The sequence below is a fragment of the Mus musculus genome, chromosome 16 (assembly GCF_000001635.26).
Source record: "Mus musculus strain C57BL/6J chromosome 16, GRCm38.p6 C57BL/6J".
In the NCBI taxonomy this organism is placed as follows: domain Eukaryota; kingdom Metazoa; phylum Chordata; class Mammalia; order Rodentia; family Muridae; genus Mus; species Mus musculus.
In genome coordinates this window covers 95,565,118-95,587,113 of record NC_000082.6, presented here as the reverse complement: position 1 = coordinate 95,587,113, position 21,996 = coordinate 95,565,118, and the positions used below count along the sequence as shown (strand labels likewise).

The window sequence follows — 21,996 nt, the reverse complement described above, 5'->3', positions numbered from 1 at the left end:
GGAGCCTGCTGGCGCTGTCCACAGACAACCCTAAACCTGACCCAGACTTGGGGGTCTCTTGGTGTTTTTTTTTCTTCCCTTTCTCTCTCTCTCTTTTTTTCTATTATTTTGGCAGACTTTTTGGAATGTCTGGGAGCTAAGGGCTTTGCTTCATGGAGCAGAATTCTGAAGCAAGAAAAAGAGAAAGTTATAGACTAAACCACAGAAAAGTAAACAGTCTGCAGTTAAAATAACTCCACTTTCATTGAAAACACCCCTCCGTCACAATCGGACTTCTGTGTGCTACGCTCAGTAAAACGGCATGTTAATAGCGCCCAATTAATAGATTATGTTGCGTAGCCTTAAAAGTTGAAGGAGTTTTAATTACTATTTTTCAAATTAAAAGAGCGCTTATTCGCCTCCTGCCCTGGGGCGGCGGCGGCGGGGAGTGGGGGGGGGGGTGCGACGACGACTTAGCTTTCTTTCTGGCTGTTTGCTGAAATTCTTGGCTGTTAAAGTGAGTCGAGGGAGGGAGATGGGTAGTTTTCAGGCTGTCGGAATGGGGACAACATGTAGGAGGGCGCTGGGGTCTTGAAGGTCCCGATGCCCACAGGAAAGGAAGACGGAAAAGCATCAGGTAAGTGGGACTCTGGGATTTTGATGTTGGAAATCATTCCTGACCTAGATGTCTGAGGGGCTGTGACCTTAAGCCCTAGAACGAAGGAGCATTGCCCAGCCTCAGCTGTCACCAAGCTTGTCTGTACCTCCCAGCATCCTGGCATCCAGCTTCTCCCAAAGCAGATCCCTGGCCTCAGCATCTGGTAGTTCCTGGATTCTTATTAAAGGTGATCCCCCTCAGCACCCACGTCTCTTCTTTCCCTGGGTGAAACATGGACAGACTTTTCTGTTAGCATCCAAGGCAGCCCAAGGGTTGTTTTAAACTTCTGCAGACGCACACACTTGAACTTTTATGTTGTAACCAGACCGGGTAAAAATACAATACTACTTCTTAAAAGCAGTCAGGACTTTGGAGGAGCCGCACCTCCGTGGCGCCACTTCCCACCAGAGTCCCGCCAGGTCCCCTTGCATCCCTACCCCCCCCCGCCCCCCTCATCCCCCATCGTTCTCTTTGCACAGCTTAGCTCCGGGAATTGCCTCTGGGCTCTTCTCTGCTGGGCAGGCTCCGTGCAACGGAGGATGCTCCCTCTGTTCCGCTGGTCCGTCTAAGCTCTTGTCTCTTCCTCCTCCCCTTCCTCCTCTTCCTCTTCCCCATCTCTCAGCCCTGCCTGCTGACCCTGCAAGGGGCGCGCCTTCCAATCCTGCCCCTGGACACGAGCCCCCTGGCGTTCAGGGACACGAGTGCACGCAATCCCGCCACACAGAGGATCTCCATTCACACTTGCACGCCCACGCGCACTTGCACCTGGTCCCCGCATCCCGCGCATCCGCCCCGCCCCCAGCACACTCCAGGCTCGCCCGGGCTGCCTCGGGCCAGCCCTGCTCAGTGATTGGCGGGAGCCAGAGCTTCCCCAAGGTCCGCGCCACAGCAGGAGCTGAGCCACTCAGCACCCTGAGAGTCAGTGCTGCCCGGCCCGGCCCGGCATGTGCGTGGGCACACGCGGGCGCGGACACGCGCGGGTACCCACGAACTGGACAGACCTTCCCCGACGGCAGCACCGGGCTCTGGGTAAGTCCTCCGTTTCTCGTGGTGGCGGAGTCCTTCGGAACCACAGTGGCCAAGAGGCTGTGGACTTGTCAGTTCCAGCAACAGTGTTGGGACAGACATGCGTATGTGGGAGGCAGGCTGTGGGTCACAGCTGGTGGGTGACATCTGGGTGAGGGCGCGGAAGGATGCAGTCTTTCGAACCAGGTTATAGATCTGTGCCCTCCTCTCCCAGGGTCCCTCTTCACCTCCGCAGACTGCCAGACTGCGCTCCCAGATCGCCGACCACCTTTGAAAAGTTGGGGATGTTTACAAATGTGGTTATAGTTTCTTTTCTTCTGAAATCTCACTTTTCGCTGTTACACAGTAGGCAGATGTCTGTGACAAGCGCTGCACCCTTGTTGTTTTTTAGCTTAAGGCTTAAATGTTATTATTAGTGGTTTTATAGCAGTCTAAACTGCCCGAAGGACGCGAGATTTTAACGCAAATGTGGATTTCACAAATTCTTTGTGGATGTAAAGATAATTTCGTTTATTCCCAGACTACCGTAGATGCTAAAGATTTCACTGTGCACGTGTCTATAACTTTGGAGTGCGAGGAAACTTCCATCCTGGGCCGGGCAACACACTCGGGTGTAGAGTGGCCGTCATCTTTGCAAGCATCCTCCATTCACTCCAAGGAGTTACAGTCCCTGGACCTAAAGCTGTCACATTTGTAGAAGTAACCCTTGCTCTGCTGGTATCCAGCTCAGGGGCTCTGCTCTAGCCAAGGTCTGTCAGCATACAGGAGTTAAATAAAACCCCAACCAGACAAATGAACTAACCAGTGTCAAACAGTGAGCTACTAATAACGAAACAATAATTTTATGTAACACAGGATGCGCTGTAGCAATATGTGGCTAATATGTAAAGTTTTTAATTCTCAAGAAAAACTATAGGAGTCGAAGACACATCACAAATGCTCTTTGTGGTTTTGGAAACTCGTCTGATTTGGACTGTGTTGCCAAGCTAGAAAGTGAGAATTCTAAGTTTGGAAATATTTGTTAGTGACTATAAAAATTCTAGTACCACCTAAAATTACCAATTTTGAAACTTCATGCTTAATGCTGTTTTGCTTTTAAAATTCTAGGCAGTCTTATAACGCATTTCACATTTATTCTTTTCACAAGCCCTTGGTGACTAAATCCAACCAGTTCAATTAAGATTTTTAAAGTCGTTGTTTGTTGTCAGATGGCTGGGAACACAGGGCTGCATGCACACCTGTGTGCAAGCATCCTTCCACCTCTTTTGCAGGATTTGTGTGATATTAAATAAAAACTTTGTTGACATTTTCATTCTTAAAAAAATCAGATGTTTTATACATGGTAAAGATGCCAGTGGCATAGCAGATTTATAACCAAGAAGTAAGTCATACCTGAGATATGTCCAAAATGATTTTAGCTTCCTTGCTAATCTATAGTCTTGTGTGGTATGCATTTATTAAACATAACCTCATATCAGAATTGAACACTTCCTTTCCTAAAAGTAGTGTTAGCTCTGATTTTTCTTGTTCATTATCTTAATAAAAAATCGAATAAATCAAATCAATCAAGGGAGCATTTATTTCAACATACACAGGAGCTAATGTTTCAAAAGCCCTTTCCTATTCCCCCGTGACAAACATTCTCAGGTTTGCACTGGTCATCAGAGCCACGGTTGTGGGAAAACTGTCAGGTTGAATCAGTGTCTTGTGGCCAGCTCTGTCACAGGTCTCCATTCAGACTTGTTGATAGAGGGACACCTACCTCTTTCTAAGAAAGGGAGACTTATCAGAGCTGGGGCTTGCAAGACCTTAAACACAGGAGTTAGGTCATATAGGAGCCCCTGCTTTGTGATGCTGGGCTCACCGCTGTCTCTGTAAGTGCAGGTATCTTGTTCCCTGCCTTATTACGTCTTCTCTGCAGGACTCACTGTTCCATTGCAGCGGGACACATGGGACTTTGGCTGCATTTCTCTGTAAGAATAGACTCGCCCACGGAGGCAGTACCTTCAACGCACGGCTTATACTCTTCACCTAGAATTTGAGATGCTTTAAAGCAGGCTCAGCGTTCATTAGAGAAATGAGATGATGTAGTGGAGGCGTTTAAACAGAAAGGAGACTGAAGTACTCGGTGGTCCTGGTGAGTGCATTTTTGAAGTCTGTTGATACGGGGGTGGGTGGTGCACAGGAGGGCACAGCTTCATGTTTAGTATTTCTCATCAGTATTTCCAACACCCTTCTTCATGGGCAGTTGTTAGCTGTTAATATACATGGGGGCTATTAGACCTCTCTGATGGATCTCGCCAAGGCAGTGTTGGAGGTAACCAGAGAATCCTGTTTACTTATACTTCTGTGAACAGGTTTTGTAAAATATCCAGGGATGTGTTCCTCCCTTCAACATTACAGTTTATATCAATCGTTTTAGTATCAGAGAGAGAGAGAGAGAGAGAGAGAGAGAGAGAGAGAGAGAGAGTGAGAGAGGATTTGGTGCTCCGTGTTTGCGAATCTAGGGCCTTAGTGCGGGCGGCCGGACAGGCGAGAACTAAAATTACTTTCCTAAATTTAAGCACAAGTAAAATGTAGACAACAGCAAGAAATTAAAGGGTGCGTCTAAAAGTGGAGCTCTCTGTCTAAGTTCTGGATGTGAACTAACTTTTGAGGTCTCCTATTTTCTTAGTAGCTGGTCATAGGCAGGAGGGCTCCCGTGTCTGAGAAGCAATCTTTTAATGCCGGAAGGACGCAGTATGCCTTAAAGCGTGTGCAGAAAGATCAGGCTTGCTCAACAGGCTGCAAATGAGTGTGAGGCAGGCTACTGAGGTGAGGTCGCCTAAGACATTCTGATCTGGGAGAAACAGACACCAGATCAGACCTGGGGCGAACTGTGAGCATGCTCGAAGAGTTTTAAAAATGTAGTTGTTTCATGTACAATGCAGCCCTCGATCTTGAACTGGATAACTGGAGAGGGGATTTCTATATGTGTTCTCATCCCAAGTGTGACTCTGTAGGGCTAATATTTTTTTCTAGTAATTCTTCCTGCAAAGTGAATTCGAGAGAGAGAGAGAGAGAGAGAGAGAGAGAGAGAGAGAGAGAGAGACGGGGGTGGGGTGGGGGGTGGGCACACCATCCCATTGCATGGGAAACAGCATGACAGCCGATCTAGGGAGACTTCTGAGAAATGAATCGCATTTTTACACTTCTGAGTGGTTCGGCAAAGTTTATCAAGTTTTACAGAAAGGGAAGAGGTCTTGTGTGCAGGGGACAGAGGAGGGAAACCTCATTCAGTGATGTTGCCGTCATCCTGTTTTCAGTAAGCCATTCTTGGCTATTTGTGTAAGGATTCATTTATTTTCCTGACCCCCACATGGGAATATAGATTCTTGGGGATCAGAATTGGAATTGCAGTTGCTATGTGACAGGTGAAGGGGTGGGAAGAGCACTGCTTTTCTGGGTGCTAGGGAGGTCTGCGTGGTTGGTTACCTGGAGGGAGGGTTCCCTAGTGCGTGGTTGGACTTCCTCAAGGGTGGAATCGCCTGGTTCTGAATGTCTGCTGGGAACCAGGATAGGCGTTTCAGGCACTCCATGTCTGTTTCGGGCACTCTCTGCTTTGTGGGACAATAAGAAAAACCCAAGCTCTTGGTAGGCCTGGAACTTCATGCTGCCTCCCTACAGCAGTGGACAGGAATAGTGATAGGAAAGTGTTCTTCCTTCTAGACCCTGAGACTTGGGCAACCCTTGGTGGCTTAGTGGCTATGAGACAGGACAGCCTGTTGTGTGCCTCACAGTCTGGCTACTAAAACTTCAGAATTTATAGTCACTTTCTATACCTGAGATCCAGTGGCTCTTTTCTGCTAGATCTCTGGCCAAAGAAGGGGCAGGGGCAGATGGTAGGGAGATGCAGCCTCTTGGGTCCATCCCTCCTCCCAGGGCTTCTGCAAAGCAGTCCTTCTTGGTGACGGTGTTTGTTGAGGCTGGGGCTTAGAGCAGAGGAGGGAGAGCCCTGGCTCCCTGGTATCTTGGGGGTCAGAGACTGTACTGAACAGAAACCTCTCCAGACAGGCAGGTTCCACAGGACTGCCTGAGGTCTGTCCATCTGCCACCACTCCTAGGCAGAGGTACATGTGACTGGGAAAGGAAACCAGGTTCCCATTTCCTAACTGAAGAATTGGGCTTTTGTCAGTGATGCCGTTGGACCCCAGAAAGCTGATGTGACAGGCTTAGCTGTGACAGGGCCTTCCGGGACCCGAAGAAAGCGCTGGACAGAATTCTGCTGAATTAAGTCACTTCCCGTAGTTCCTTGGAATCATATATGGCTCCCTTTGAAAGACTGGTTGTGTGAAAGCTGTGTCCCCCCAGCAATGCTGCAGGCAGAGCTGGGCTGATAGCAAGGCAGATGCTGTAGCATCACACTAATGATAAGTTTATAATGCATGGAGAGACATGTCACATGCTGGTACCACGCTGCTGTCTGTAGCTGTGAGACCAGAGGTGGGAGGTGTCAGAGATTCCAGGAACCGAGTAGCCCTGTGCACACCTGCCTGTGTGTGTAACTGATGCACAGAACTGTGCTCAAAGCTTTAGTAAATGAGGAGGGAAGGTCCAGAGAACGGACGGAAAGAATACGTAAGGGGTACCTGGTTGGAGGGTGGGGATGGTCACCATCCTGCGAGACGTTCAAAGAGGCAGAGACGTGACTGTGACTGCCTAGACCTAAGCTGAGCATCATAATTCACAAAGCACGCATAAAAGGAAATGTTCGGAATCGCAGGGTCTGAACCCGACACCTATTAAGTTAAATGTTTCCGAAAGCCAAGATTTCCTTTTGTGGGGAGTAAGCAAGGTAAAAATTTTGTAAGGAGTCAGCTGCCTCCCCCAACCCCTACCCCCAGGGATGCCCTGAAAGCTGCCCCACTTTGGTTAGCACCGTGTCAACGTCACCATGTCAGCCTCACCACGCCCGAGAAGCTTCCTTCCCGTGGATGGGGTCTGTAATCACGAAAAGTTTAAACCTGTCTTGTGTAAGGCTTGCTCTTTTTGCACCACACAGCAGCAAGATGACAGAATATGCAAAAGTGGCGGGGGGGGGGGGGGAAACAACTTGCCTTTTCGGTATTAAAAAGTACTTAAAAGTACTTTCCAGTCTCTGTGACCCTGGGGGTGTGGTTTGCTTTACTGCAGGGTTTTAAATAGGAATAAAGACAATTAAGATCGAATCTAAGAAGCATTCCAGGCTTTTGAGAGAACATATGCTAGATCAGCATGCGAGCAGTATTTACCTTAAACCCTGAGACCCACCCAAAGCCTCTGCCTTCAAGACTGAGAGATATTTATGGCTTTCCATTTGCCGTATCAACAGGAAATCATACTGTAGCTGCAGTAGTAACAATTCTAAAGTTATAACGTCCTGCGATGAAGCTGAGTTTATTTATTTATTTATGTATTTATGTATTTGTTTATTTATTTATTGCAGTTTGCTAATACTTGCAAATATAGGTGGCCAGGCAGAATGCCCCAAAGCAGTGCTTCCCTCTGAGTGCCCTGTAACTTGATTGCTTGTCATCTAGAGGTAATGCGCTGTAACCCGTCACAGGTCCCTGTAACGTAGCAAGGCTCTACTTGTGTGCATTAAGAGTGCCTGTGCGACTTGCACTGAGCAGCACTATTACTAATTTTTAACAAAAATTAAGCATCAAATCATGATAAATTTTATTTCATTAATTTTAAGTGACTTGAAAACACGTTACAATTTTATTGATCTCCTATTGAATTCAAGCACTGTCCTAAAAGTTAAATGGCAAGCATGTATCAAACAGAGATTATTAAAGCACCACACTTATCGAGAGATTAGACACACTGTTGAATCTTTATTGGGAAATGCTGGAACATTCTGGCATGCAGCCCATCTGTCCACCTGTGTGACTGACTCCAGAGAGCTGTGGTGTACCTTTCACTTTCTCTTTTAAATAGTTATATGGGTAGCATGTGACCAAGACTCCTCTGGCTTCCGATAGTTTTTGCTGAGGAGAGGGTATCCGGGCTAGGACACTCTTAAGGCCAGGTCTTTGGGACAGTAACCTCCAGGTGGAAGATAACACAGACTACATGTGCACCAGAGAATGCAGGGACCGCATAGGAGACAGAAACAGAGTTGTGACTGTTTAAGACTCTTGTCTTTGGGTGTGATGTGACTGGCTGATTTAGTTTCTGCTTTGAAACCCCCACCCCCAAGCGATGGACTTTAACCTGGGGTTACAGCAACAAACCCACTCCTTCCTCATGCTGCTTTGGATCAGGGTAGTTTATTACAGACCTGAAACCACAACAGGGTGAATTTACATGCCTTAGTTTCCAGAGGTCGATCAGGCATACACCATAGAATCTACAGAGTGGACGTGCGCGCGCGTGCACCATGAAATAAGGCGAGCACACACGGATGGGTGCCAGCCTCAGTGGTGGCTCCTGTGTGATGAGAACCAATGGGTTTCATGGATCATGCAGCGGAGACAGCCCCGTGCTAAGCTCTGGGTGGGTTTCTGTTGCCGACTCAGCTCCTCCATGTAAGTCTTTTCTTCCTAGTGGATTTAGTTTTGGCCTCAGCATCCAGAGTCGTCCAAGAGTAGATTTCATCTTTTTTTCTTAATATTTTATCTTATTTTTAAAATTAATTTATTTTTTATACTCCATATTCTACCCCCCTCATCCACCCTCCAACTGATCCACATCCCACACCTCCTCTCTACTCCCTTGTCTCCACATGCCCCCGCCACACACCATGTGACCTCTAAATTCCCTGGGGTCTCCAGTCTCTTGAGGGTTAGGTGCATCATCTCTGAATGAACACACACGTGAAAGTCCTCTACTGTGTGTGTGTTAGGGGCCTCATATCAGCTGGTGTATGCTGTCTGTTTGAAAGATCAGGTAGATTTCACCTTAAGAGGGCTGTGTATAACCCCACTCAGCCAGTATCATTGACCCCTGTGAGCACTGTATTCTTAATCTGCCTTTACATATTTCCCCATCTTTTCTCTTTAGATTCCACTATATCTGTTTGTATCTACAGTATTTTAGAGATTCTTGATAAATTGTACGTGTCCCTGTGCACCACTTTTTGGGGGACAATAGTCCGTGTCCTAAGACTTGAACACTCTGGTCCTTGCCTTGGGAGGACCAGAAAGTGCTCTCCAAAGTTAAGGCAGTGAGTCGATGGTGATGGGGTTGGGTCTGGACAGACTGCAGAGCGGTGTGAGAGGCAGGTTCTGTGAGTGTTTGGCTTGTGGGCAGTATGGAGCCCTGAAGCTGGATCACATGCAATGCAGGAAATACATAGACCCCATCCTGAAGTTTGGAGAGACGGAGCTACATAACAGCCTCAGTGACCCAAGAGTGACTCAGAAGAATAAAATTCCTGGCAGAGAAAGGGAAGGCAGGGAGCTGTGGGAGATGGCGGGTGACGCCTCACCCAAGGGCATAGGTCCCCCTTGCTGTGACTGTGCTGCCCCCAGTTTTCAGAACAGGTGCCTCAGGGACTATTGCAGTTCCAAGTTAGCAACAGCGGTCTACAAGGGCTGTCCCCAGTGCCCTGCTTGTCAGGGGAGGCAGAGACCAAGTCCTGTGTAAGTTTAAAGTGTTGTAGGCGAAATTGTTCGAGGAAAACGGAATGAGAAACGTTAATTCTAATACGGTAGCTCGCAGAGCACATGTCCAAAATACTATTATTTCTGAGGTAATTCGAGTACCAGTGTGGTTACACTGGTGAGCTATTTTGGATTGCTTTTCTCCACCCCACTGCCCCGTATTAGATGCAGTTTGTGGATCCCACCCACAGCCTAGTCCCACCCAGGGGTACCACGGTAGCTACATGGCTTTGGCTGCCATTTTGGCCATTGCATCTTTAGAATGTTCAGCTTAGGGTTCCGGTGGACTGTGAGCAGTGTTAAAGCTTCATAAATCACTTTATAATTTATAACCAGAGTAGATTTTTTTTTAGGCACAGCATCTTCACCAACAACATCATCCAAAGCACAAGTATGGGAACAAGTCTGAAGACAACAGAAAATCAAATAGAAACTCGCTCAGCACTACATCTGCAGGTTCCCAGCGGTAACGAAAATATACCGATAATTTTCTATTGAGTCAGTTCATGCCACTATCTATTACTATTGCTATCAATTATTCCATGGTGCTGGGGATTGAACCCAGGGCTGCATATATACTAACTTCATGCTTTCAAAGGGCCAAACAAAATACTTGCTTTCAGACTGAAACTTTATATCCTTGGTAACAAATGGCGTTGCCTCTGTGGGACTTATGCCCTGACAGCTTCATGCACATGAAATATTAGCGGGCATCCGCTATTTAAATATAATCCCACTATCGTGACACAGCTCCCATTCTGTGGGTCTCCCGAGTGCTGTGCCATTTATCACTTGAAGATGTTGTAAAGTGCTGGTACCCCAGTGCGTAGAGGACTATCAGTGGTCTGGACCAATGCAGAATTCACTTTCCAGACGGTGTGATCTTACAGTGTGGTAACGGCAACTACAAGGGAAATCGGATCTTCCTAAACCAAAGTGCACAGCTGGATGTTACAGAGCTAACAGGGGCTGCACACTGCTCTTTGTGACTGCCTGTGTCCCTTCTGTGACATGTGTCCCTTCTGTGACATGTGTCATTGATTAGCTCACCTGTCAAACTATGCTTGCTTTAGAGCCAACGCCTCCTTGAGTCTTTATGCAGAGGCAAGGCTTCACGAGCAGGTTTACGCTCACCCCTACTTCCTTGAGTAAGAAGCTTGCGTTCAGCTCTGGATCCTGCAGTGGAGTCAGTCTTAGCCCATGGCTCCCTGTAGGTGTGTGTTCCTGTTGATGCCAGTGCATATTAAGGGGATTTCATTCTCTTGCTTTGGTTTACTATTCCCTGCAGGCGTGCATACCATAAAAGAACCATTAAAAAAGATCTGTTAAACAAAATATGCAAGGCTTCTCTCAACTCCAATCGCTGTATCAGATTTTATACCTCATTCAGGCGGTTGCTGGTGGCCAGACATTAATGGAGAGGAATATCTCTTGGATTTTTAAACAAAGGGAACTGCCAAAGTTCTACCCACTGTCAAATATCTCTTTCTAGCTGGGATGCTTCATTGCCAATCACGTAGAGGCAGATAGGAGAGCAAGACTTTACATAGTTGACTTCTGTGCCTTCCAGTGTGGCACTACAGGGAATGTCACAGCCCAGTCCTACCTCTTGGGTGTATGTATGTATATGTGTGTTTATGTGTGTATATGTATGTATATGTATGTATGTATATGTGTGTTTATGAGACAGTGTATGATTTGTATTGGGCCAACCCTAAAGTGTTATGTAGCCAAGGCTGGCCTTGAACCCCTCATCCTCCTCTCTGCTGGGATTACTGGTTGCCACACTCCATTATGGGGTACTGGGGGATGGAATGTAGGATTCCATGAACACTTAGCTATGGAGGTGACATCCTGAGCCCGGTTCTATGCCTCATTGTGTGATGATGGCTTACCGGATGGAAACCTTTTAGAGGTAGATGTTTTCTGTTCCCAGTCACACTGGAGGTAGGCAGATGGATGCTTGCACAACATCCATTTAGTTCAATTTCCCATCAGAGGACAAATTAACTTAAAATCCAAACTGCATCGAGAAAAGCACAGCAGACGAGGACTTCTTAAATAGATGTCACTTGGGTGACCTTCGGTGCACACGTGTGAATACAGAAACACATGAGTTCGATGATCTCAACACAGGGTGAACATGATAACACGTTGATGGAAGCTATGTGCGTTTCACTCATCCTGGAAAAAAACTTCTCACCCAGCAACCAAGGACCCCATATGTTCTTCCAGGGAGGGGTTCGTATGCATCGCCTCTGTGTGTGTGTGTGGGTGGGTGGGCGGGTGGGGATACTGACAGTTTGCCACATCGTTGAGGAAGACCCTGGAACAAACTGCTCCACGCAGGATTACCAATTCATGGATTCTGTTCCCAGGGAGGGGCAACGGAGCTGACAGATCACACTCGTGGGTGTGAGAAGCCGAAGAAGAACTCTTGGAGTGTGTTATGTTTGGTTAAAGTTGTGGTCATCACCGCAGTGGGGCTAGATTTTCCCCTTCAGCGTCTATGTTACAGCGGTGCGTGGGTGAGCTCAGCGACCTTACAACTGACGCCCAAGTCACCTCATAAAGTCTGACCGTGGCTAAGCCTTTCCCGTTCCCCGCTCAGCGCACACAGCTCTCCGCCTCTCCCTCAGCATCAGGCTTCTTCCCACTGCTCCTGGCTTGCTCCACAAGGTGGGACCCACTGACCTCAACAGTAAAGTCAGCAAAGTTTTACCTGAATCCATGCACAGATGAACAGAAACAAGCCCTCGGGCCTAATGAAATCAGGCTGCAGATCTGCCTTGCCTTCAGAATAGCCTGCCTCTGCGTTCTGTTCCCTGTCTGGTTCTCATGGAAATTTGTGTCTGGGAATGAGGGGTTGCTGGAGCAGATTTTCTGGGGCAGGTGCTGTATCCTTTGTCCATTCCCATTGGGTGTCAGGACCCTTTGAGGGGGTGAAGAGGGCCGAAGCTTCGGAGATAATACTACCAGTCTACCCTTTAAGAGGACAATTATTCACAAATATGCACTAGTCTGGGGGTTTCAGTACAGGAAACATATCCCACTTAGTTTTATCCTTCCGTAAATATACATGGAACTCTCTGTGATGTTATTTCTAGATGCCTCACATACATAACTTCAGGTCTGCATGTGAAATGATGGCTCCAGTTTTTGTTCTTTGCAGAGGGACGTAGCTTGGGGCCGGACAGAGCATAGGTGTAGTCACTCTTCAGGAGGTTATGAAGAAAGGCAATTAAGAAGAGATAACGAGGGTCAGAGTTGGATTTTTCTGTCAAAGGAACGTTTGTTCCCAGTCTCTGTACTGGCAAATAAAAATAAGAATCCTGGGTCAAAGAAGTGAGGTGGGCTCTGAGGTTCTTAGTAAGAGTATCTTATCTCATGTACTTGAGAAGAATGGAAATATGTCTTCCATGTTTTGTATTCCCTGTGCCACCCCCCACGTCTTCTCCCAGCTTCTCTCCCATCTCCCCCGCCCCAGCTTCTTCTTCCTTTCCCTCTTTGGTTTTATCTCTACTGCTTGATGCCCTAGACAATGCGCAGTTGCCTTTGTATTTCCAAAAGACTCCATAAATACACAAAATCAAGGTCTATGGAGATGGCTCAGTTAGTAAAGGGCTTGCCAAGCAAGCACGACCAACCAAATTTGGATTCTCATCACCCCTGTAAAAATCCAGGGCCAGAGGTTTGTGTCTGTAACACATATATACACAGGCATGCACATACTCAGGTACACACAAATGAACAGATGCACATACAACATGCACACATACACACACATACACACGAATACACTCAGGCACACATATGCACACACACAAATATACTCAGGTACACATATGCACACATACACACACACATAAATACACTCAGGCACACACATGCACGCACACACACACATGCACACGTACACACAGGCATGCACATACTCGGGCACACACAAATGAACAGATGCCCATACAACAGGCACAGTCAATAGCCATGCACTTCTCAGGGTGAAGGGTGACAGGACATTTTTCAAAGCGCAAGATCAGATGGCCCACGTTGTGAAAGACTGGTCCCTAAGACAGAGGCTAGCTCTTCTCATGCTACTAAGCCACGTGTGGGCTGCCTTTATTTCCTGCTCACCCTGGACATCCACACGCAAGTCGTGTGGCTCGGATGCCTTTCTGCAGCTGGATCACATTGACTGATATTTGCCCTCCAGTAAAAATGGAAATAGGCTAGAAAACAAACAACAATGCAGAGACATGCCGAGTGAGCGAGCTTCCACCAAAAACCAATCCGAAGAGAAAAACACTTGGGCCGGCGTCAAGGGAAACAGAGCCACGCCAGCACAAATTCCTATGAAAATGACTGCAGAGTAGTATTTTCATGAAAAGGCAGCTGACTCAGAGATGGAGGGAGGGCAGGCTCTGTGCAATGAGGGGAGTGGAATAACCACCCACGCCCTGGAGCTGACAGGATCGCTTAAGTGCAGTTACTAGAAATGACCCAAGCACCCAAAATAGCGAAGCGCGGGAGGGAGAGCCAGGTCCTCATGAAGGGAGAGTGTGTTTGAGAAACCAGGGCAGAGGCGTTAAGAGTCAGACTTTGTGTTCAGGCTTCTCCTCGTCACTGGCAGGGCTAACAATCTTGTGCTCCTCTGAAGGCCAGCCCCGTAGGAAAGAGCCTCCTACCTGCTAGAAGATGCAACGATACATGTTACCGTGGACACAGAGGCCTGAGCATTTTACCAAAAATGATTGTGTACAGCCCTGGCTATTGTGTTATATTTCCTGGTAATGTTAAAAATCTTATAATCTGAAAACACCAAGTCTGACCTTTTAAAGTTGCTGTGAAGCCACAAGTGGAAAATCCCACAGCTGACCTCCTGTGTTGGGTCACACTCAGAAAATGCGTGTTAAAAATCATGGTGCAGAATTACCTTTGGGTACTGAGGAGATGGCTCAGTTGGTAAAGGTACAAAGACCTGTTTCAGCTCTCTAGAACTCATGTAAAATGTCAGATGTACCAGCGTGCACCTGTAATCCTGTGCTGGAGAGATGGAAACAGGGTATCCCTGGGCTTGCTGGCTGGCCAGCTGCGTCAGTGTGTTCAGACTCAGTGAGGGATGAGAGAGTGATTAGGGAAGATAGATAGCTCTGGCTTCTACATGCATGCACACGCGCACACATACACACACACACACACACACACACATGGGCACACACATGCATATACACATGTTGTACACACACGCAGGTACACATGCATGCACACATGAACACATACACAGACATACAGACACTCGCACACACACAATGCACACACATGTACACACCCATCCTTAAACATGTGCACACACATGTGCATGCATGCATGAAAACACACACATGCTCACACATATGCATGCACACGTGATCGCACATACACAAACACACACCCATTTACACAGGCACCACGCACACACACATACACATATACATACCCACACTTAAACATGTGCACATCCATATGTGCATGCACTCAGAAATACACATGACACACAGACACATGCACGCACATGCACACATGCGTGCATATGTTTTTACTATTTGTGTGTAGCTTGAAGACTGGTCTCACCAGAAGACCCACACTTGCCTACTATTATAAATCAGAGTAGCAGGAAACAGTATGCTCCTGGCTGTAGCATGTACCAGGTTGACAGGGTCATGCTCTCTGCTCTCTGAAGTTATGTGTCTTCTCTTGCTGCAGATGAGGTTCACAAGGTGCAAGTGGCTCTCTGGGCTTGTCCAGAAAGATGGTTTCACCTTCCTAGTCTAGGTTTTAGTCTCCAAACTAGCAATTAAACCATCCCATAAATCCTCCATGCAAGGTAGTAAAACCTAATTTTAGATTTCCTGTGTGCCGCAGTGTCCTGTCTGATTGCTACCAGTTGGCCAGAAGCCGGACATGAGAAGCAGGCGGCTCACAGTGCACCAAGTGTCAAAGCCCACTGCCTACATGGTTGGCGGTTGGTCTGCATTCCTTGACTGCTTGTAGCTTTCATTGGTTCAAGACCCTGAAGTTCACTTGGTTTTGTATGTGTTTGTATGTACGTAATGTATGTGTACATATGTTTGATTTTGTGTGTGTGTGTATATATATGTGTGTGTGTGTGTGCATATATGTGTGTGTGTGTGTTTGTGTGTACATATATATGTGTATGTGTGTGCATATGTGTGTGTGTGTGTGCACATGCCTGCGTGTAGAGTGGACAACCCTGGGTGTCATTTCTCAGGTGTCAACTATTTTTTCTGAATCAAGGTTTCTCACTGATCTGAGCTTGCCAAGTGGACATGGTTGGCCATCCAGAGAGAATCACCTGTCTCTGCTTCTCCAACGATCCTTACAGATCTATCTGTCTCTGCCTTCCCAGCACAGGGGTATAAGTGCACACCCAATACCTGGCCTTTTAAAATGTGGATCCTGGGTGTAAACTCAGGTTCTTGTGCTTGTATGGCAAGAACTTTGTCAACTGCCTTCTCCGCAGTCTCTGCTTGGACAGGGACCACAGAGGGAAGGGTAGGGACAGAAGCCGGTATAAACAAAGAATGGGAAGAGTGGTGGCTGATGCTCAGGGGACAGAAGGGCCAGAGACCCAGAGTCACACTGATAGCTTGGGAGAGCTCAGAGGACCAGTCCCTTAGCTCAGCTGCATGGAGGCTGAACACTCATGCTGCACAGGCACTGAGAATACACTTACTTTTTGGAGTTCCGAGGGGGGGGGGGACCTGCAAACCTTAGGACCTCACCCTGGGTATCTTTTGATGGGCTGTGATGAGCAGACTGAATGGGGCTTAGCACTGCTCCAGGAACTTTTAAATGGTATATCCTCTCTCTCCTCTCACCCTCTCCCTCCCTTCCCTCCCTCCTCCCCTCCCTCCTTCTCTCCCTCCTTTCTCCCTTCCCTCCTTCACCCCTCACTACTACTCTGTGTGTACATACCAACTTGTGCAGTGCCCACAGAGGCCAGAAGAGGGCGACAGATTTGCTGGAACTACAAGCAGATGATAGGAAGTGAACTAGGGTCCTCTGAAAGAGTAGTAAGGACTCTTAACCACTGAGCCATCTGTCTGGCCTCTGGCACATCCTTTTGATGTAAGGAAGCCATGTTTAGGAACCAAGAGTGGACTGTGACACTGGGGACAAAAAACAAACAAACAAACAAAGAAACAAACATGTCCTGGCACATATTTCCCTACAATCTTGAGGAAGTTAAAATGGCATCTTTCTGATTGACAATACATTGTCTGGTGTTGGGAGCCCCTTGTTCACCAGGAAGATATAGGTAGACCCACTTCCAAATCTAAGGAAGGATAGGGAGGGATCAAGCTGACCACCAGTGCTCATGGAGTTGATCAGTCATGGCTACAGAGCAGAGCTCTGGTGAGAACACTAGGCTTCCTTTACAGTAGTGGAAACTGATGGTTCCAAAAAGGTGGCCCAGTCTTTCTCTCCCTCACCTGGGGTCAGCTCTTCACTTGCACCCCCTGTGCCCTTGACAGCAAGCCAGTGATTGGGAGAGTGAAGGACGAAAGTCAGCTACCTCTCTGACTCCTTCCACCCCAGGACAGAGAGCATATGTGTCATGTGTCCTGATGGGACTCACTCCAGCCTCCTACTGGAGACATCAGGTTTCCAGCCTGAATAGCAAGTCTATTGGACCGGCACCCCATCTGTGCTTGCCCTCCTCAGATCAATCCCCTGGCCTGTGGTACTCCTCTGTTCAGCTGGCCTGGAATTCTGGGAATTGTAAGTTGTGGTGCCTTATCTCCCTTAAAGCCACAAACACAGGGGCTGGCTATCTGCCATGCTTAGAGGGACAGCTTTCTTCACTTCGCTCTGACAGCATTGAAGGTGAGTTTAGGAGGGCTTGGAGTGGCTGGGACTGCAAGGATGCACCCCCAGTGATGGGAGGCAGGGATGCCATCTGACTGTTGTACTTTGCTTGAGCCTTGGCAGGGCATCGTGCCCTGTGACCTATGGTGAGTCTAAGTGTGTCTTTGCTATGCAGGTGTTGGCTGATGGGGTGGGTGGTGCCCCAGAATCTATACGAACGGAGCTGAAAATGTTTAAAACTTAAAAATCCCTCTGTCTACACTTTTGAACTTTAAGGGGTAGGGCTAGCAATTCCTTTGTCTGTTGTGGAAATAAAGAACATGTAGATGAGTCAAAATATTAAAGTTACATCTTCCGACCCTCAGCATGTAATTACGTGTGACAAGCAATGCATTTAATTTCAGAATAGTGGCCCCATATATAAGAATATATGTATATATTTACCTCAATGTAGATATTTTAATACATTCTTATAACCCATTTTGTCCAAACTAACAGCACATTTTTAAGTATCTGTGCCATTAAGTGTATTTGTTGAAAAGTTGCTTTTGAGCCACATTTACTATGAAACTATCTAACACCCTATTGTGTAGCCTTACAGCATCTGACCCACGTCTGCTGAGTTTGGGCTTTTTCTCGGTTTTCTGTTAGCCAGCCATCAGAGTTCTCAGTCTCGGGTGCAGAATGCCCATGGCCAGGCTAAGTCATGCTATTTTGGAAGTGGATCTAAAAATCAGCAGGCTCCTAAGTTTCCAGGGTTGAAAAAGACTGTAACACACACACACACACACACACACACACACACACACACACACACACACACTGTACTGTACCTGGAATAAGTGCCTGGAAGTGAAGCCATGGAATCAAAGATGACCTGAGGAAGACTGCGCTGTGGCATTCAAAAGTTTTGATTAAAATGACATTTATTTATCGTGTGTATCTGTGCATTTGGCGGGGGGTGGGGCATGTGCACATGGACATGGGGGTCAGAGTCATGTGGCCCAGAAGTTTTGTTTTATAATATAAACTAATTTGTACTTTTAAACTCCAGGTTTTTAAAAGGTAAAGGTTGAGGGCCAGTGAGATGGATGGCTTAGTGGGTAAAAGCCCTGAGGACATGGGTTCCACCCCCAGGACCCGTGTGGTGGAAGGAGAGAGCTCCTCTGACCTCCCCATGCTGTGACATGCGCACACACACATGCACACATACACTCACAGAAAATGAATGTCGTCTAAAAAGTTAAGGTTGAAAACCGAGCATGAGCCTCAGGGAGAGGTTAGTATAACGCCGAGTGCGTGCTTTGACATACTCGGCCTCAGGTTGGTTTTGCTGTAACCTGACTGAATTTCTAGGATGACACAGGGGTGCAGCGGATTGGCGCCTCTTCTCCCTATGGAGGCTTTGGTGAAGCTTCCTGGGCGGTTTGTGTGGAGGAGGCCACAGTCCTGGTGATGGGTATCTTACTCTAAGTGACAGCTAAGACAAGATACAAAAAGTCAAGTGACTTCGAAGCATGGCTCTGTGGTCCGTTTATGAGGACGCTAATCCCATTCGAAAGGGCTCCGCCCTGTGAGCCAATCACTGCGGTCTGTTCTAAGCCGCTGCCGTGAAGTTAGGACATCATCACCTAAGGGATGGGACACGTGCCTCATCACAGTGACACAGGAGAGTCCCCCAGGCTCTAAGGGAAATGGCTGCAGGTCCACCCATTGCGTCTTGCTTCTTGTGAAGTTGCCATACGACTTTGATCACTTTCCTGATCCAGTCATGATGTTCCTCGTGATAATACGTGTGCTTAGTTGTAAAGCTCAGATACTTCCCGGGCAGTTCCCTGCCGACCACATGCCCAGGGGAGCAAGTTTTGCAGAGTCTGCAGACCTCTGAGGTTTGCCTGTGTCCTTAAACGGAAGAGAAGAATCTAGCTCATGTCTTCTCTACCCATGGCCTGTTTCTCTCTCTTTGCAGTATGGGTTAATATGCAGGCAGGAAAAATGTTACTTAACCAAGCTGTGTAATATACTGTGAGCACAACAATACCACACACACACATGTGCATGCAGGCACACACACAGACACACACATTTCCATGTGCAGGCACACACACACACACACACACACACACACACATACATGAACATGGACACACACACATGCATGCATGAACACACATGCACGTGTGCATGTGGACACAGACACACACACAGACACACAGACACACACAATCACTTTCTATGATTTAGTGATGTGTGGATGACCCCACCCCAACCCCTGCATTTTTGGTTGTTGCTGTTAGTTTCTTTGACACAGGGGTCTCTCACTGTGTAGTCCTGGATGGTTCAGCACTTGGTATGTAGATCAGGCTGGCCTCAGACTCAGAGAGATCTGCCTTGCCTTTGCCTCCTAAGTACTGAGATTAAAGGCATAAGGCATCACCTGGCTGCATCTTTTTCTCAGAAGGAATCTCATTGGCCAGGGCTTTAGGATTGCTGTAGGTTTGAGTGCTGGCCAATGAGCCTCAGGTCTGTCTGCTTCTGCCTTTCCAGCATTGGGACCCTAAGCAGCTGCCTTGTTCTCAGCTCTTTAATGTTGTAATGTATGCTCTGGGGCTTGAACTCCGATCTTTAAGCTTGCAAATCAAACCCCAGGAAACCAGGCTGCAGGCCCCTGGGATGGGAAGGAACTCCCTGGGAGGCATCCTGCAGCAGGCTGAGGTGGGGGCTGCACCTTGGGATGGGTCTCCAGAAGCCAAAGTGAATTCTTCCCCTGATAATCCCCTTGGACTGAGGGGAAGGCAGGCTGCTGGGGTTTCTGTTTGCAGCTTTCCGCTGCTCTCCACTTCCAGGGCCTTCATCTTTGCTCTGAGCAAATTCCTTCAGGGGAAGAAAACAGATGCTCACTCTTCCTTTTAGAGCATAGGAACTCCTTGTTCAAATACAATGAAGCAAAAAAGCCCTGGGGCTGGGGGGGGGGCGGCTTTTTTTCACTCCCTTCCCTCCAAGGGGGAGGGAAGTAACCTTTTTACCTTTCTTTTCCACATCTGGACATCATGTTTATTTGGAGACCAGAGTGGCAACTACTGCCTGGTGTATTGCACTAATTTCTAATCTGATGAACTAGTGGTCAGCTGAGCCAAAAGGCAGAGCTGCTGATTGCTGAAGCCAGCAATCTCCAGTGTCTTGCTTTCTGCCTCTCTCTCTCTCTCTCTCTCTCTCTCTCTTTCAAGATTTATTTATTTATTTTATGTATATGGGTACACTGTAGCTGTACTGATGGATGGTTGCGAGCCATCATGTGGTTGCTGGGATTTGAACTCAGGACCTTTGGAAGAGCAGTCAGTGCTCTTAACCGCTGAGCCATCTCACCAGCCCCTTCCTGTATCTCTTTATTACTGTGATTAAGCTGGGTTGTCTTAGGGTCTCTATTGCTGTGAAGAGACACCATGACCACAGCAACTCTCATAAAGGCAAACATTTGATTGGGCTTGGCTTACAGTTCAGAGGTTTAGTTCATTGTCGATATGGTGGACAGCATGGCAGCATGCAGGCAGACGTGTGTGGTGCTGGAGGAGCTGAGAGTTCTATATCTTGACCTGCAGTCAACAGAAAGTGACAGTGACACATTGGCCAGGCTTGAGCTTAGGAGACCTCAAAGCCCTCCCTCTAGTGGCACACCTCTTCCAACAAGGCCACACCTCCTAATAATGCCACACCCTATGGACCAATGGGGGCCATTTTCATTCAAACCACTGCATGGATCAACCACACTTGGACACACGTGGTTCCAGCCGGAGGGTACAGCTGCTGCTAGGACCCCAGTTCTCAGGTGCAGTTAGCTCTTCCTGAGCACAGAAAAAGTGGTTGTGAAATTACTTTCTGCTCTTGCAGAGGACCTGGGTTTGATTCCTAGCATCATCTCTGTAGCTCACAACCATCTGTAACTCCAATTCCAAGTGGTTCATTGCCCTCTTCTGACTCCATAGGCACCAGGTATGCATGTGGTGCACATGCATGCATACATACAGGCAGGCAGAATACACATACGTATTAACTAAATTAACTAAATTTTTGTGCTAAAGATATAGCTTAACTGTTAAAGGGTGAGGCTCATGACTAAACACTACACTGAAGCCTTTGGTAATAGTCCAGGGCTCATAATAATAATAATAATAATAATTTAAAATGTATAATACTGGTGGAGTTTTTTTAGCCAACAAATATTTGCCATTTGCATGCATTGAGGATTCTTGTTGTAGTGTGGTGATTTTCTTATAATTGATGTGTCACTTTTCATTATTATTACTATTATTATTATTATTATTATTATTACTGTTTGTTGCTGTTTTGCTTTCTGAGATGGGGGTTCCATGTTACCCAGGCTGGCTTCTAATTTGCTGTGTAGCCCAGGCTATTTTAAGGTTGATTCTCCTATGTGTGTACCCCACACCAGCCTCTGTGTATTATTGTGATAAAGTCTGCAGCTGATGTTAGAAGTCACTTTGATATACTTCTTATAGATTTTGACAGATATATCCTGGCGTGTACCCCTGTTACATTTTCACCAAGAACACGCAGAACAGTTTCACTGCTTAGAAGACCCCACACTTCACCTGTCTTCCCCCCTCTCCTCTGTCCTACCCCACGGCGGCCACAGATATTCCCACAACCCTGGGAGCTATTTCTTTTCCAGAATGTTCTGTGTTTGGAGACCTTCCATATGTAGTGTTTTTGATTGACTTTTCTCACAGTGGTGTGCACTCAGAGGTCCTCTGCATCTTTCTCTGGTCTGTAGCTCATGTTCACTGCTCTGTAATACTCCGCTGACTGACTGGGTGT

The 21,996-nt window shown here is 47.2% G+C and overlaps 1 protein-coding gene across 12 annotated transcripts in view; it reads left to right on the top strand.

The window, feature by feature from the left end:
* The first annotated feature begins 513 nt into the window (after window positions 1–513).
* Erg (ETS transcription factor) overlaps window positions 514–21,996 on the top strand; it is a 227,432-nt gene continuing 205,949 nt past the window's right edge. For 4 of the 12 annotated variants that reach the window (XM_006522903.3, XM_006522900.3, XM_006522899.3 and 1 more), the window contains exon 1: window positions 1,583–1,666. Coding sequence is in view for 5 of the 12 variants with exons in the window: in XM_030248967.1 (XP_030104827.1) it covers window positions 583–616; window positions 690–824; window positions 1,260–1,666 (576 nt within the window). In the remaining 7 variants the exon portion in view is untranslated. Of the gene's footprint in view, window positions 617–689; window positions 825–1,259; window positions 1,667–21,996 lie in introns of those variants that run through there. The other 8 variants (XM_030248970.1, XM_030248966.1, XM_030248967.1 and 5 more) reach the window with 7 other exon arrangements.